The sequence below is a fragment of the Hippocampus comes genome, unplaced genomic scaffold (genome assembly GCF_001891065.2).
Source record: "Hippocampus comes isolate QL1 unplaced genomic scaffold, H_comes_QL1_v1.1 scaffold345, whole genome shotgun sequence".
Classification (NCBI taxonomy): Eukaryota; Metazoa; Chordata; class Actinopteri; order Syngnathiformes; family Syngnathidae; genus Hippocampus; species Hippocampus comes.
Genome location: NW_017805538.1, coordinates 1,949,357 through 1,964,542, shown reverse-complemented (window position 1 = coordinate 1,964,542; position 15,186 = coordinate 1,949,357). Strand labels below are relative to the sequence as shown.

The 15,186-nt window shown below is 41.6% G+C and overlaps 2 protein-coding genes across 5 annotated transcripts; one reads left to right on the top strand and one right to left on the bottom strand.

Moving 5' to 3' along the window:
- Positions 1–46: 46 nt before the first annotated feature.
- On the bottom strand, positions 47–11,847 carry atg13 (ATG13 autophagy related 13 homolog (S. cerevisiae)). Of its 2 annotated transcripts, XM_019878448.1 has the most exons (18): positions 11,682–11,847; positions 11,043–11,123; positions 10,844–10,924; positions 9,764–9,883; positions 7,713–7,759; positions 6,261–6,401; positions 6,147–6,187; positions 5,920–6,016; positions 5,716–5,823; positions 5,063–5,156; positions 4,801–4,899; positions 4,526–4,609; positions 4,320–4,429; positions 4,071–4,197; positions 1,167–1,241; positions 948–1,055; positions 726–857; positions 47–635 (listed from the first exon to the last, which is right to left on the bottom strand). In XM_019878448.1, exons 2-18 carry the CDS (start codon positions 11,109–11,111, stop codon positions 558–560), a joined length of 1,611 nt encoding a protein of 536 aa, XP_019734007.1. In that variant the 5' UTR covers positions 11,112–11,123; positions 11,682–11,847; the 3' UTR covers positions 47–557. The 2 variants fall into 2 exon arrangements, with proteins under 2 accessions (XP_019734007.1, XP_019734008.1); XM_019878449.1 differs by lacking the exon at positions 4,801–4,899 and having other exon boundaries at positions 11,682–11,846.
- A 70-nt stretch (positions 11,848–11,917) lies between these two features.
- On the top strand, positions 11,918–14,170 carry harbi1 (harbinger transposase derived 1). Of its 3 annotated transcripts, none has more exons than XM_019878450.1 (6): positions 11,918–12,083; positions 12,420–12,585; positions 12,672–12,874; positions 12,940–13,235; positions 13,322–13,497; positions 13,611–14,170. In XM_019878450.1, the coding sequence occupies exons 1-6, from the start codon at positions 11,995–11,997 to the stop codon at positions 13,809–13,811; spliced, it is 1,131 nt and encodes a 376-aa protein (XP_019734009.1). In that variant the 5' UTR covers positions 11,918–11,994; the 3' UTR covers positions 13,812–14,170. The 3 variants fall into 3 exon arrangements, with proteins under 3 accessions (XP_019734009.1, XP_019734010.1, XP_019734011.1); XM_019878451.1 differs by having other exon boundaries at positions 12,015–12,246; XM_019878452.1 differs by lacking the exon at positions 11,918–12,083 and adding an exon at positions 12,085–12,108.
- Positions 14,171–15,186: the final 1,016 nt, after the last annotated feature.

The window sequence follows — 15,186 nt, the reverse complement described above, 5'->3', positions numbered from 1 at the left end:
CCGCCTCATTGTTCCAAAATTATTTCCTCTGAGTGATTCCTTACTGTTTTCCCTCTGCTTGGTCTAAAAATGTAACTACTGTATTACAGACGACCACATTTTCCCTTGCCAGAAGCCAGAGAGTCGCCATTTGAAATGACTCTAGTTTTGTGTCATGTCTGTCATCCACTTCTTCTCTACAAATTTCAACGGCTGAATGAATATCCTCGGCGAGTGGGGATTCCACCATTTTTGACAGGTGTTGCAGTTACTCTGTGAAGCAAAACACATTTTCAAGGTAATTCCGGCAGATTGCATCCCCGATTTTAACTTAGTGCACATTTAATTAAAATGGACATGCTTTTTTTACTGCACGGATGCTTACTTAAAGTGACTAGGCGAAATATTTTAAGCAGGACCCATGTGCGTGTCAGAGGTTCTATATACAGTGAATGTTCTGTACAAGCTGCGACACTACTGGCTTTGGGACCAAAACATGTCAGGGAAGAAACTTATATGTAGTTGGTGGGGTCTTGCAGGACAGCCGATCACTTCTTTTGCTTGCTGACGACGTCTCTCTACTGGAGCATATCCACAAAGGCGTCAAACTCGTCGATGTTTCGCTCATAGATGGCCAGTTTCTCTGGCAGCGAGTCCTGCACGCATACCTTGTTGTTAGTGACAAATTACACTGCTGAATTTTGCCATCTAAAGGTTAAAAAAAAAAAAAAAAAAAAAAAACATACGACAAGATCATCAGCCATTGACTGGGAACTGATGTGAAGCGAGAGGCTGGCCAGTTGTGGAGGGTTTTGAAACTCCCTGTAGAACGTTCCTAAATCCATCGGCATCAAGTCGTCTTTCGAGAAAGCGGGCCGCTAAAAAATAATAATAATAATTAATTAATTCATGAAATAAGTCGGGAGGAAATTGCAGCACTTCTCAAAGAGTTGAGATTACGGACGTACAAAGTCGACCATGACAAAGTCATCGTGCTGCCCTGAGCCCTCCGAGCCCTGAGAATGGAGGCTGGCCTGCAGAGGGGACATGCAGGAAGGAGAGTCTGGAGGATGGACCTGGCGCGCGCACGCACGCACACACACACGCACACAGATGTACGCAATGTAATTCTCAAGTCGTCAGGGGCCAGGGCCAATGCAGAGTGAACCCATGACATCCACGCTTACCATTGGATCATTGTCCTCAGAGTCGAGGCCCCTGGGAGCAAATGCAGCAAATGGCAGGTCCATCGAGGCCGATAGCTAAAAACACACCAAAAAAGTATCAGCGCTGAAAGCTACATATTTGGTCATCATTTCTAATGTTGCATCAAGAATATACACTGCAATACACTTTTTTGGGTTTTGTTTCTGACATAAGCCACTGTCGTTACTTTTTCCAGCCTGGGACTGTAGGGAGGATAGCGATTCCTGAAAAATGTAAAATGGAAACTCAACAATCAATAAATTCAATAAAGTTCAGGGAACGTGAACTCCTTAGCTCCGCACTCTTGGCAGCGATCTTTATCGAGGTCAGCCAGTTCGGCCATCTTCTCCTGATGGCTTCTCCATGGAGAAGTGACATATACAGGCCTTGAGACAAACTTTTTGGACTGGGTGCACCAGTGCAAAAGTGAATTGCGCCAACATTTTTGACCGCTTCACATTGACAGAGATGTCAAACAATAGATATTCCCTTCTTGAACAATTTATATTCACTTGTAAAATTCTGTCAGTAAGAGAGAGAGAGAGAGAGAGATGTGTGTGTGTGTGTGTGTGTGTGTGTGTGTGTGCGTGTGTGTGTGTGTGTGTTACTGCTTCATTATTTACACAGCAGCCAAGCTATGGCTGTTTGAATTAAAAAAGGTGTTCATCACTATTGTGGCAGGAGGAAATAGTGCAGTGTCACGTTTGCTAGCCATCCATCCATTTTCTGAAACTCTTATGGTCACTGGGGGTCGCGAACATGCAATAAAGTTGAGGTAGGCTGTTGTTTGCGCATTACTGGACATCATAATGATCTGGCACGAAAACTTAACGTTGTTCCGCTGCCTTTGTTTCTTGTTGCACCGAAGCATCCAGATTAAATCTGAGTGTCTCAATAGTCTTCTCTGATTTATGAAATTCAACAGTCTCGAACGTAGCGATTTCCCGCTCGCTGTAGTTCCAGATCACCCGTTTTGTGTGTTGCGGATGCGGCGTTAGAGAAGCGGAGTCTCGGCAGCGGAGGTTTGAGTGGTTCGCTATTAGTTTAGCGATACCCCGGCTCAGCAGCCCCGCTTTTGTTTACTTTTCCACCTGACAGACCCGAGATAAATCCAGGGCGATCCACCGGTTGTGCGATCTCGTCCGGGATGTGGAAATTGCTGCGTCACCTGAACATGTCAATTTGGATTGGAAGCCAATGTCGATTAAGCCTATGCGTTTATAGTGAAGTTAAAAGTACAGTTAAAATGGACAAGAAACGGGTTGGTTGTCATCACACCCCAGCGGCCGGCCAGCCACCTGAGGCAGCCGCCCCTGAGATGGAGCCACGAGCGTCAAGCCTGGTGACCGCCGACGGAGGCTCGTCCGTGGCTCTCATCATGTGAATGGGTACCAGCTGGAAAATTTCACCCATATTTATAATAAATATGTTTGGGGGGAGGGGAGGGCGGTGTTGCAGTCGAGGAGACTTGGGCTTACACATGAACAACCTCCAATTTTTTTTTTCAGTTGTCACATTGTGAAATTTGAAAAGTGCAGTCCACGTGTTTACACATCATTTCATGAAAAGTTGAAGTGATAAAGCCACACGTTTGTCATTATAGTTGTAATCTGATTTATGACTTACTGACTCATATTTCAGCCACACCGGTCTCGTGGAATTCTGACACATCATATTGAACAATTTAATAAAGACTGCAAGTCAAAGTGTTTAGTCAGTTCACATCCCTCATTTATGTAGATATTACTGTCCTTGATATCATTTCATGGTTCATTTATGGCCTTGAATTTTTCGCACAAGCCAAGCTATTGTAAGACCAAAACATTTGTGTTTCATAAATCTGAAATTCATATATTATAATCCATCTTCATTTCATGAGTGTTTGTTAAAAAATGCAAACCTAATTCAAATAGAGTTGGGAAGCTGTGTTCTCCATAAAAACAGAACGCAATGATTTGCAAATCACGTTCAACCTCGATTTCATTGAAGACACGACAAAGACAACATACTGAATGTTCAAACTGAGAAACGATTGTTTCTAGCAGACAATCATTAACTTTGAGTTTTATGGCTGCAACGTGTTCCAGAAAAGCTCAAGCAGGGTCATGTTTTTTTTTTCACAACATTCAAAAGACATTTGGGAAGTGGGGACCCCAATTGTTGAAGGCTTGTAGGTGCAATTCTTTTTCATTCGTGCTTGATGTACAGCTTCAGCTGTTCTATAGTCCAGGATCTCCGTTGTTGTATTTGTTACGCTTCATAATGCGCCACACATTTTCAATGGGAGACAGGTCTGGACTGCAGGCAAGCCAGTCGAGGACCCGCGCTCTTTTACGACAAAGCCACCCACCTCGTCCGAGTTCGCCCTTTTCACCTGTGGGGCATTCCAAACAGCTGTTTGATGAGCATTCGTCCACTTTCTCAGGTCTTTTTTGCTGCCTGTTCCAGCTCATTTGGAACGTGTGCAGCCATAAAATTTGAAGTTCATGATTATTTGAAAAACAATCAACTTTATCAATATTTCATATCTTGTCTTTGCAGTGTATTCAATTCATCAATAAATGAAGGTTGAACGTGATTTGCAAGTCAAGCCCTCTTCAGATCACTCCACTGACGTTTGATGGAACTACTCATAATTCCATCAACCTTGACTAAGCCCCTGTGTTTCGAAAAAGCAACATTTACAGATTGCACTTGTGCAATCACCACCTCAGTGGTTCATTTTTATTTCCATGGACTTTTAAAACATTTTTTTTCCCATTTGAGCTAGACAAAGACCTGGCATTTGAACAGAGGTGTGTACACGTTTGATATCCGCTGCATCATTATGTAGAATCATGCTAATTTTTTTTTTCTTGTTGTGTATATATACATATATTCCTTACCCGTGTATTGGGCTTATTGACAAAGGCTCCAACTTTCCTCGTCAATGCATTAAGTGACTCGACTGGGTCAGAGGGAGAAGCACTCCTCCTTCCCTCTCCGCTGTGGGACAAATTGTCGTCGTCTCCACTGGGAAAAGAAACAACACGTAAGGTCAACACACGACAGCAGCCAAACTACCACCCAAAAAAAATTAAATAAAATAAAAATCATATCATTGAATTTGTGAAATGACGTCAAGATACAATTACCAGCTGGCAGGCGTGTTGGGCATGTGCTCCAGTGTCAGATGTGCATCGGTGGCATGATAAGGCTGCGCTGGATGCAACATGACCCCATCCTCCTTCCCGGCATGCAGTGTCTGAAGAGCATAAACTTGAATGTTTGTCTGGAACGTGTCAGCGTCCAATTTGCAAGCGGAGGCGTTTGCGCCTTACATTATCGGTCCGATTGTTACCTGGTTTGGATTGGCAGCAGTATGGCAAAGCTCAGTAGTTCCTGCTAGAAGAGGAGGCTGGTAGGATAGCCTGGAATTGTACAGCTACATGTGCAAACAAATGAGAGAACAGACGTATGAATAATCTTTGTCAAATTCAGTGTGTATCGACTGCGCTTGTCAGTCCTGTCGTTAGTAAGTTAGTCGTGATGGAAAAGAGTCAAGGTAGATAAAAGCACAAGTGTAAGCAGACTGAAATCCAACTAAACCAAAAAGACGTGCCAGTGTAGACTCACAGTGTGAGTGACAAGACCAGGAACCAGCGGAAACTGTGGATTGTCCAGAGGAAGGGCCTTAGACAGTTTAGAAGGAGAAGGACTCAGTGTACAGATGCACTGAAAAGCGGTCCAGTGGCGGGAAGAAAAGAGGAAAGAATGAGACATGAAAAACAAGTACGCGAGTAGAGAAAGAGTTCGATCTTTTGAGCACATTGGTTTATCCAAGCAACTTAAATGTAGTAGGGAAAGGGTTAAAGGGGGAGAGAGGTTGTCGTCTTACCTGGGAGGGCGGGGAAGTGGAGAAGGAAGTTGTGCAAACCTCCTGTGAATCCTGAACCCCTGCAAATGCTTCGCCATGATCATCGTCTGGTGCTCTGGGGCAGGGGAGATTGGAATTTGTTCATGGGTCAGTTAAGTATTATTTAAGAATAATGTGGGTGTGACTTTCTTTAATTCCTGCACGTGTCAGATTTGTGTCCAACAAAACATGTCCAGATTTTTATAGAGTAAGATAACTGTGAAAAAGAAGTGACGTATCCTTAATGGTAATAATTTGTGGGTGTGAATTTTTTCCTTGTGAGTACAAAGTGAGTTGTAAAAAAAAAAAAAAAAAAAAAAAAAAGGAAAAACTAATCAAGTCCACACAATTTGTATTCGTATTCACAGGGAATGAATTCAAACATAAATTTGCATTATTGCGGATACAAATCAATCACGCATATATCTTTTTGATAGCTATATTACGCCACAGATTTTTGTGAGTAAATTGAGAGATGACCATTATTTCAATTCACTGTGTTATATTTTATTTGACAATTTTTTGGGGGGTAGTTTAGTATGAGATTTTTTTTTCCAAAATAAAATATGTGCCTTGGCTGGATAAAAGCTGGGAAAGGAAACATTCAAAACCCTTTTTACGAGTGTATTAGGTACCTGTAGTTGCAAGGCTGACCCATATTTGCAGGTCGCTGGCTGCCACAGGGAGGGTCCACAAAGTGGTCCACAATGATCCCCATGATGGGCACAGACCGCTCAAACTGTCTGCAAGAGCAAGATGCATTTGCAGCACGTTCACTGTACATTCTATGACGGCAGCTACAAGATGAAAAGTCACATGAGACAGTAAACACTACCGACCTGTTGGACATTAAAGCCAGATTGGTGCGATAGGCACAAGAAAGTGTCACAGTGCCAACGGGAGTTCCCACAACACCAATACGCACCGTCTGGAAACCTTCAAAAATGAGGAGCAACAACTTGATTGCGCAAGCTATTGATGCAAAAAAAATAAATAAAAAAAATCTTTGGATGATGGTAGGAATTGTAACCATCGACAATACAACACAGAGCCGAATAACAACTACCTTCTCCTAATCCTCTCATCTGAACTTCCCCAAAATAGATCCTAAACAAGAGGCAAAAACAATGAGCAGACGGAACGTTGGGTGACAAGCGATGACAAACCGATGTTAAATCACCTGTATAATATCACATAGTCATGTCCCTGCTTTCTGGAAAGTTTGTAGGCAGGCGTTACTCGCGTGACGGCCAGCAGAGACTTGAGAAGGACGGACAAACGGTCGTAGACGGTATACGACACTTTAATGTCCTTATCACACCTACAGAGGAAAAAAATATGTTGACTCATTTTGTTTCTGCCCTCTCGGGTTGGATTCAAACATCAGAGCGTCCGATAACGATTGAATGCCTAGATCATATTTTTTTTCCCACTCGCTATTTCCATGTGCATCTCAAAGGACATTTATCTCACGCATGCGCGAGTAGTGGCGCAAAGCAGAAGTCAACAATAAGACTGCTGTCAACAATAATACAAATAGGAATTAATTTAAAGAAGGGCAACCTCCCCTCTGGATGATGGTCACACCTATAATGTATCATACATGCAGTATAATTGTCCACAGTTTCGCTACACTCTAGATTTACAGCATTTGTTTTAACATGTTCATTTGTGTTGCTTCAGTATGTGCAAGCGTGTTGACTAATCAACACATTCCAATGATGTCGGGCTGGCACTGATGGTATATATCCCATTTGTACATGTAAGTGGTTACATTGCAGTCTCATCAGCAGATACGCATGTGTACAAAATTGTTGGTTACTCCTCTATTAATGAAAGACAAAAAAATAAAAATAAAATACACTACCGGTACAATACGAATGACAAATGATAATCACACTATGCTTTTGAATTGTTGTCTAACAGATTTCTTTTTTTTTTTTTTTTTTTTAAATTGTGCAACAGGTTTGGACAAAAATTAGAGTGCCCGAGAAAATAATAAACTAATTTGACCATGGGGACATGTTCAACCAAGGTGTGTCCTCTATTTAGCATCACAGGTGTCTTCAAACATGTTGGCAGTCATGACTTGCCTGTGACAAGTAATCACTTGTGCTGTTTGGTGACACCGCGTGTGAACACATTACAAATGAACATGAGGAAGTGAAGGAGAGAGTTGTCTCAGGTGATGGGAAAGAAAATTACCCCAAGCATCGTGATGTTCCTGTCACTGCAGGTAAACAAAAATTTTCAGAACTTCTGGCCCTATCTTGTACCACTACAGCAGGGGTGTCCAAACTCAGTCCTCAAAGGTCACTTGTCCTGCCTTTTTTTCCAGCTCTCCCAGGAGCAAGACAGCTGATTCAAATCATCAGGATCGTTCCAATGCTGCTTCAGAGCTGGCTGATGATTTGATCAGCTGAATCAAGCGTGTTGCAGCCGAGAGAGATGGAAAACAGGCAAGACGGTGGCCCTCCAGGCCCGGAGCTGGACACGCCTGCTCTGCAGCCATGTATATCATCTATTTTTCCAGACAGTTTTTCTCTTTCAAATAAATAAGCTACAAATGTTTCTTGAAATGAATTTGGCCTTACTTTTTTCCCTACATTTGTAAGGAAAAAAAAAATCTTACTTTTCATTCATCTCCAGGCACCAAGTCTCTAACTCCATCGAGTCCCCCTGGAAGAAAGACAGGCACATGATTGTCCAGTTGGGCTGGTCCGCGCTTGACTAACATTGCTTCACGGTTTTAATCTTTGCACTAAATCAGAAGGCACAGGTTTGAGGCCTTCATTCACCTACCCACCCTAGACCTGCAGCACGCCTATTCTCCTATGAGTCCTCTGGCTGGTTGCTGCTTGAGTATTCAAGGCAAGTTAGTGGACTCTGGGAAACAATATGTGGCTTATCTATTCACTGACTTCACTCCAAGCAATAAAATAAATTTATAAATTCCAGTAACTGATACGATTGGAATTGTGCCACCCATCCGTCCATAAAAGACAAAATTGTATTTCATCTATTTTTATGGCGGTATAATTCTTTATACTGTAGCTTCTGCAACTCCTGACAAACATTGTGGAATCACCAGTCTCTGAGGATGTTCAGTCAGTGGTTTAAATTTGTAGAAATAATAGCATGACGCAAAACTAAAGTAATTTTAAACGACAACTATTGGGCTTTAAGAAACACGACAAGATATCAAATTAAATATGTGGTAGTACTGGTCAGTAACAGGTATTTGTTTAGACCAGGGGTGTCAAACTCATTTTTGTCGCGGGCGACTTCAGAGTTACGTCATCCATCAGAGGGCCGTTATGACAGTGAAGCAGAATAAATGTTCAATCATCACATTTATTACTTGTACACAAAAAAAAATAAATAAATAAAATGATGGCTGACAAGTTTTGAAATCAGTCAAGTATTTGTTCGATTATTGCTCAAATGAGTGCAAACAGGGTAACAAACTTATTGCAAAATGTTACCATTATTTATTACGTCTGACAATTTGAGATTTCGGTACAGATTTAAGCAAGGATAATGGAAGTTGACGCAGATAATTTGCTTTCGCGGGCCACATAATATGATGTGGCGGGCCGGATCTGGCCCCCGGGCCTTGACTTTGACACCATGGTTAAGACCAAGCAGAAGGGAAAAAATGGAATCGCTCAATTCTGAGAAAAAAAAATTGGAATCATGAAAAACTACCCAAAAAAAATAACAGCAAAGGTACACTTCAACACAGCACCAGTACTTTGTTGCACCACCTCTGGCTTTTAAGAAAGCTTGACGTCTCATCGGTGACAAAACAGTACTCTTCATCCATCTGGCTCCATCTTTCGCTGATTGCGTTTGCCAGATCAGCTTTGCAGGTTGGAACATTGTCATGGACCACTGTCTTCAAGTTTCAGCAAAGACTTTCAAAGGGATTCACATCCTTACGATTTGCAGGCCACGACAGTCAAGATTTTAGACACAGCCGTCAACCAACAACCAACATCTTTTGGAACATTGCGTGATGATTTACCTTCTTTAAGAAGTTTCAAACTGCTCTCCCCCTTTGTTTCACTTAACATCTCTCATGTTGGCGCTCTGATTCATGTGAGGCCACTTGGTGCAACAGGTCTCAAAGGTGTGATCACTCCCGTTTAACTGTAGACTTGCGAGCAGATCTAATCTGATGCAGGGTTTGGGAATGGAAATGTGCAGAGTCATTCCATAATTTATTCCTCAGAATTAAGTGAGTCTATATTTTCTTTTCCTCTGCTTGGTCTAAAAATGTAAGTGTTTCTTAAAGCCAGAAAGTTGCCATTTGAAATGATTAGTTTTGTGTCCTGCTTTTTTTCGACATACTTGAACATCCGCTGAAACTGGTGAGGCTCTCATTCTTACCTGGGGTTGTCTACAGCAAAGGGAAGTTGAGAAGTCAGGTGACGTGCTGGGGTGTATCGGTGACAGAAGAGCACCAGCTATACTGTATGCTTATTGCACAATGTGCAATTGTGTTGCATTTCTTGTTACATTTGTATTTTATTTTTATATATTCCACCAATACAACATTTGCACATTATGCATTTGTTGGTTCTATTCGGTTGGGTATTGTCAGTGTGTGAGTCAGGGTAGCATGGGTCCATAAAATGTTGACTTTTTAACTTTAAGGCATTTTAGAAATGAGGATTTTACCTCAGAAGTCTTTAGAGAGATCTCCACGCACATTGAGTGTCCCACGCCTGGAAGTTGGCCAGCCAATGCTTTCTTGGCTTCATGGGTGACTTCGGGGATGTCTTTGATTGCTAAATTGAACTACAAAATAAAACATTTCAAAAAAATTACACCCACACTTAAAATGAAACACAAGCAATGTAAACAACCTTTAAGTTGAATTCAACAAAGCGGTTACAATCTGATTTAAGAGCGAGAGAGATGTTTGTGCCAATGGCATACGTAATTTCGACATCTGTGAAGGCACCATTAATGCTGAATGGTACATACAGGTTGTGGAGAAACAAATGCTGCCATCCAAGCTATGCCTGTTTCATGGACGCTCATGCTCATTTCAGTAAGACAATGCCAAACCACATTCTGCATGTGTTACAACAGCGTAGTATGACTACTAGACTGGCCTGCCTACAGTCCAGACTTGTCTACCACTGAAAATATGTGCCTCATTATGAAGCGTAAAATACGACAAGGGAGACCCTGGACTGTTGAACGGCTGAAGTTGTAAATCAAGTAAGAATGGGAAAGGATTCCACCTACAAAGCTACAACAATTAGTGCCCTCAGTTCCCAAACGTTTATTGAACATTGTTAAAATAAAAGGTGATGTAACACAGAAGCAAGCATTATTATTGGGAATGTGTTGAAGCCATAAAATGCTAAGTTAGTGATTATTTGCTAAAAACAATAGAGTTTGTCAATTTAAACTTAAAATATCTTTTTTTCATTGTAGTGTGTTCAATTAATTATATGTTGAACATGATTTGCAAATAATTTGCTCTGTTTTCATTTATGTTGAACACAACCTCTCAACTTCATTGGGTTTGGGTTTGTAAATACTGTATCACATCTTTCTGAGCTGCATGCGGGACCCTCGGTGGTGGCAAAGTCTCAGCACATTTCATTTGTGTATATGTTTCCCGATAATTAAAACTAACAATGGTGCCTGCACATTGTGAAGAGCACGCGTGTACACAAAGCCAATCAATTAAAAATGTTAGATCTGCGCTCAAAAAAATAAATAAATAAAACACTTTAGCCTTACCCAGTCAGAGCCAGTTGGTGTTGAAGACGAGCGAGTACATATCTTCTCACCAAGGCGAGCCTGCACTATCACCTGAACAGTCTACAAACACATCAACAATACGATGAAACTGTTGTTGAACACAATCAAGAAAAGTTCAATTTATTTTAAAACTAGCAAGAATAAAGCCATTATAATTTATTTTGAAGCATCTACTCACCTTTAAGGCAAAGAACTTGATGAACTTATCCAAGTCTTTTTTATCCTGTGGACTCAGGTCACTGTCCATGTTGTTACGACCCTGCAATTGAGCATGAGCACATAATGGACCTGTTTAAAAAGCATAAATGACAGCAACGAACAGGCACCACACTGTTAATAATACAGCACTGCCGTAAACGAACATATAGATCTGTCGCTCAAACAAACAAACAGCAACAAAAAATCCCCATTGGATATGAAGTCGAATTTCAAACTTGCATTCGATATGCAGCTTTTTAAATAATATACACTCAAATATATAGTACGATACATAAAACAACGCAGTTAGAATCATGACGTTGTGGATAATTATTGTTACTTCATGAAATTATGACAGCAGAAACATATATGTGAAGCCAGTGCGGCCTCTATGTCGCTATTACAATGCCCATAGATCGACTGTATAGAAGTGATTCGGAACTTTAATGGATAACACTTTGTAATGTACACCATAACACGTAGAACCTGGCAAGGCGACATTGAGTTAATAGGTTCTCCATCAAAGGAACTGATTAATCAGTCCAAGGCCAATGCTATGCAGGCCATTCAGCTAGCTGGACGTCGCAGATTTCAAACCAATCATAAAAAGCACACCTACATTAGCTTTTCCTTTAGCAACGTGTCTTTGATGAGGTACAAACCAGCTCGATCAATCGGACCTTCGATTCAATTTTACAGAATCACGAATAAGACCAATTCTGATGTAAACAACGTCAAGTGCGGGTATGCTACATTTCTGTTTATCTTCCCCATGTCGACGTGTTTAGCAAACAAAGCTTTCCCAATTGCACTTTCGCGAATTTGTATGGAGGCCATATAAAAATGAAAAATGCAAAGAATCATTTGGCTGTTTTTACTCTATGACATTTTGTTAGAAATAAAGCCTGGTTTTGCCATTAAAAGTGATATGTATGAGGCATAGCCTTAAAAATAATTTGGCCGAATCTAAGAACGAGTGTAGTAAGGCACTTTTTCTGCATCGACGTAGTTGGCTGAGAAGGTAAATCGGAAAACATCTAAAAGTGGTTTGTTTTATCGTTTGTGTGCATTGTGTGTCAAAATTTCCGATATTGCGTATGTGAATTGCTGGCCTAGAGTGAAGATGTTTACAGCTGACATATACGACCTAATTTGACACATCTTCAGTCTGGTTTATTTCGCAGGTTAGTTTCAATTCATTCACATAAAAGGTGGTCTTTATGCAACCGGGTAACATTTATTTATGGAGATTATATTCAGTGAAAAGCCAAATTAATGGGTGACATTTGAATAGGGTGAATGTTCACCAGAATATATTGTAATTTAAATGGGTATTTATTGTGATTTTTATAAGCAGCATGGCCATCTCAATAGCCATTTTGGACTGTGATCTACTGTTGCATGGCCGCGGTCACAAGACCCTGGACCGTTTTGACGTGGGCTCTGTATCAGACGACTTCCTTCTCACACAATTTGGCTTCCCCAGAGAGTTTATCCTATACTTGGTCGAGTTACTCAGTGAGGTAAACGTCTCTCATGCTTTCAAGAGCACACTATCACTCTATCTTTCGGAGAGCTAGCATGGTATTTTGTTTCTCTTGTCTACCAGTCCCTCTGTAGACGCACACAGAGATCCAGAGCCATCAGTCCTGAGGTCCAGGTCCTGGCCGCGTTGGGCTTCTATACATCCGGCTCTTTCCAGACATCAATGGGAGATACTATTGGAATCAGCCAAGCGTCCATGTCCAGATGTGTTTCCAATGTGACCAGAGCTCTGGTTGAGAAAGCTCCTCAGTTCATTACATTGCACAGGTAAATGAATAATCAAGATGTGTATCTTGATGAACTGATGTAGATGAAGAATGGTGTTTGTGTAGAGAGGCCATGATCCGAGAGCAGACCTCCCAGGAGTTCCAGAGGGTGGCAGGATTGACGGGTGTTCTCGGAGTGCTTGACTGCGTTCAGGTTGCCATCAAGGCTCCAAACAGCGAAGACTCGTCATACGTGAACAAGAAGGGATTTCACTCCATTGGCTGTCAGCTTGTTTGCGATGCCCGAGGCTTGTTACTTAGCGCAGAGACTCACTGGCCCGGTGGGCTCAAAAGTGTAGATGTTCTGGAAAGATCTGTCCTACATAAAGACATGCAAGAAACTGAGGAGGGCTATTTGCTGGGTAAGAATCTTTGTATCGCCAGGTAACATCTAGAAGTGTAGTTCTTTTGATGGTGAAAAATATTTTTAAGGTTTTCTGCTTATTAGGTGATAGCCGTTATCCTCTAAGGAGGTGGTTGATGACCCCGGTGGATTGCCCTGAATCCCCTGCAGAGTTTGGATACAATCTTGCTCACACAGCTACACATGAGATTGTGGATAGAACGTTTCGAGCCATCCAGACTAGATTCAGATGTTTAGATGGCACCAAAGGATACTTGCAGGTATTTCACTTTTATTTATATTGAGAAAGCGAACATTACAGAACACACACTGTATGCTTCTGACATGTACAATCCCCGAACTAAAGTACTGTTGCCATCACTGCTCTGCACAGTACTCACCAGAAAGGAGCGCATCCATCGTGTTGGCTTGTTGTGTTCTCCACAACGCCTCCCTCCAGTCAGGATTAGATGCCTGGACTCTGGAAAGGACGGACCCCCTGGAGCAGCCCGAAACTCTGGAGCAGAGACCCGAGGACCGTGACGTTCAGGCTGAGGAGCTTCGCAAACAGCTTATCCTCAAACACTTCAGCTAATGTGTGCCTGACCTCAGCGGGGTTTTGCTCAAGAACAAGTGGAGTTCACACAAGATGGAGTTCTGTTTACAGCAAGAAAGCCAAGAGACAGTGATGCTGATGCAGATTTTTAATATTTTGCTTGTTTCTACTCTACTGACTACACTAATATAACAGGCGTATATGAAGGAACATGCAAGACACTGTACAACAACAACGACGGTCCTCTGTGAACATTACTTGATTTACTTCCTAAACTAGTATTTGTGACCCAGCTTTTTAAATTTAGTTTTCATTGTTGTCCAGGTTTGGAAGAAGTGACAGAGTCGTCCATCCGTCCGTCTTCCTCCTCCCATTAAAAAGACTTTGCAACACGTTTCCACAGGCAATTACATTTCACGCCAACTAGGGCTGCATTTACAACTGCACATCATTTATGACATTGCTGAGGCAACTTGACAAATGGGAAGGTCAAAACAAATACAACGGATGGATTTGGAGACAGATCATCCCAATGGTCAATTGAGGGCACAAGAATCTTCACACTGTACTGAATTTCTCACATGAACAGAACACGGGTAAAGATTTTTTTTTTGATATATATATATATATATATATATATATGTTTTAATCGTTTGCAAAATGAACTAAATTATAACGGGTATTTGTATTATTGTAAATAGTGGTATTATATTTTAATCTGTCTATTTTTAAATAAAATCTAATCATCAAATAATTTGTTTCTAACCACAATGACGTTTGCTGGTGCCCTGGTTGGCGATGTCTGCTTCCGCCCGGAAAATTGGCCACGTTGAGATTCCAACCGAAGAACTCTGAGGCAGATGTGGCAACCTTGCTGCTGTTCATAGTGTTTGTGTCTATTTCATATTATTCTTGTTATTATTACTACGCTTTTGGGAAAAAAATAACTAAAGTGTTTACATTAAAAAAAAAAATTCGATCTTTTTCCTCACAAATCGCGGCTGCTGGCATCCTGATTGGCTACTTACGCGGCGGCTTGCTTTTGATTGGTTCTTAGCGCTCTTTCATTGGTGACTAATCTGCCCGCAAATTGATTATTTACATTATTTTTTAAAATATTTTTTTCAACACATGAACATATATTACATTATCATTATATATTTGAATTTTATCGAAGCGGTTTGCCCAACTCCCATAATGAGGAACGCGAGCGTTGTCCTGATTGGCTCCTTCCACGGCAGCTCGCTTTGGATTTGTTGTTACTGGTGTCCGGTCTGTGATTGGTGACTCTCCGGCATGTTGATCACGCCCACCGAAGCAGCGGTTCGCCACCGCCTGGGCTGGCCCACTTGGTGGACCTTGGCGACGGCCATTCATTCTTCTGCGGTCCGCCGGAGGACGTGGAACCCAAAAG

What these genes read in the sequence shown, in the direction of transcription:
- atg13 (XM_019878448.1), bottom strand. Translation starts at nt 11,111, where the DNA reads ATGGACAGTGACCTGAGTCCACAGGATAAAAAAGACTTGGATAAGTTC. An exon ending in CCACTTCCCCGCCCTCCCAG is followed by an intron (nt 4,900 to 5,062) that starts GTAAGACGACAA and finishes ACCGCTTTTCAG; the next exon opens with TGCATCTGTACACTGAGTCC. An exon ending in CTGAGGACAATGATCCAATG is followed by an intron (nt 1,056 to 1,166) that starts GTAAGCGTGGAT and finishes TGCGCGCGCCAG; the next exon opens with GTCCATCCTCCAGACTCTCC.
- harbi1 (XM_019878450.1), top strand. Translation starts at nt 11,995, where the DNA reads ATGAGGCATAGCCTTAAAAATAATTTGGCCGAATCTAAGAACGAGTGT. An exon ending in TGGTCGAGTTACTCAGTGAG is followed by an intron (nt 12,586 to 12,671) that starts GTAAACGTCTCT and finishes CTTGTCTACCAG; the next exon opens with TCCCTCTGTAGACGCACACA. An exon ending in TGAGGAGGGCTATTTGCTGG is followed by an intron (nt 13,236 to 13,321) that starts GTAAGAATCTTT and finishes TCTGCTTATTAG; the next exon opens with GTGATAGCCGTTATCCTCTA.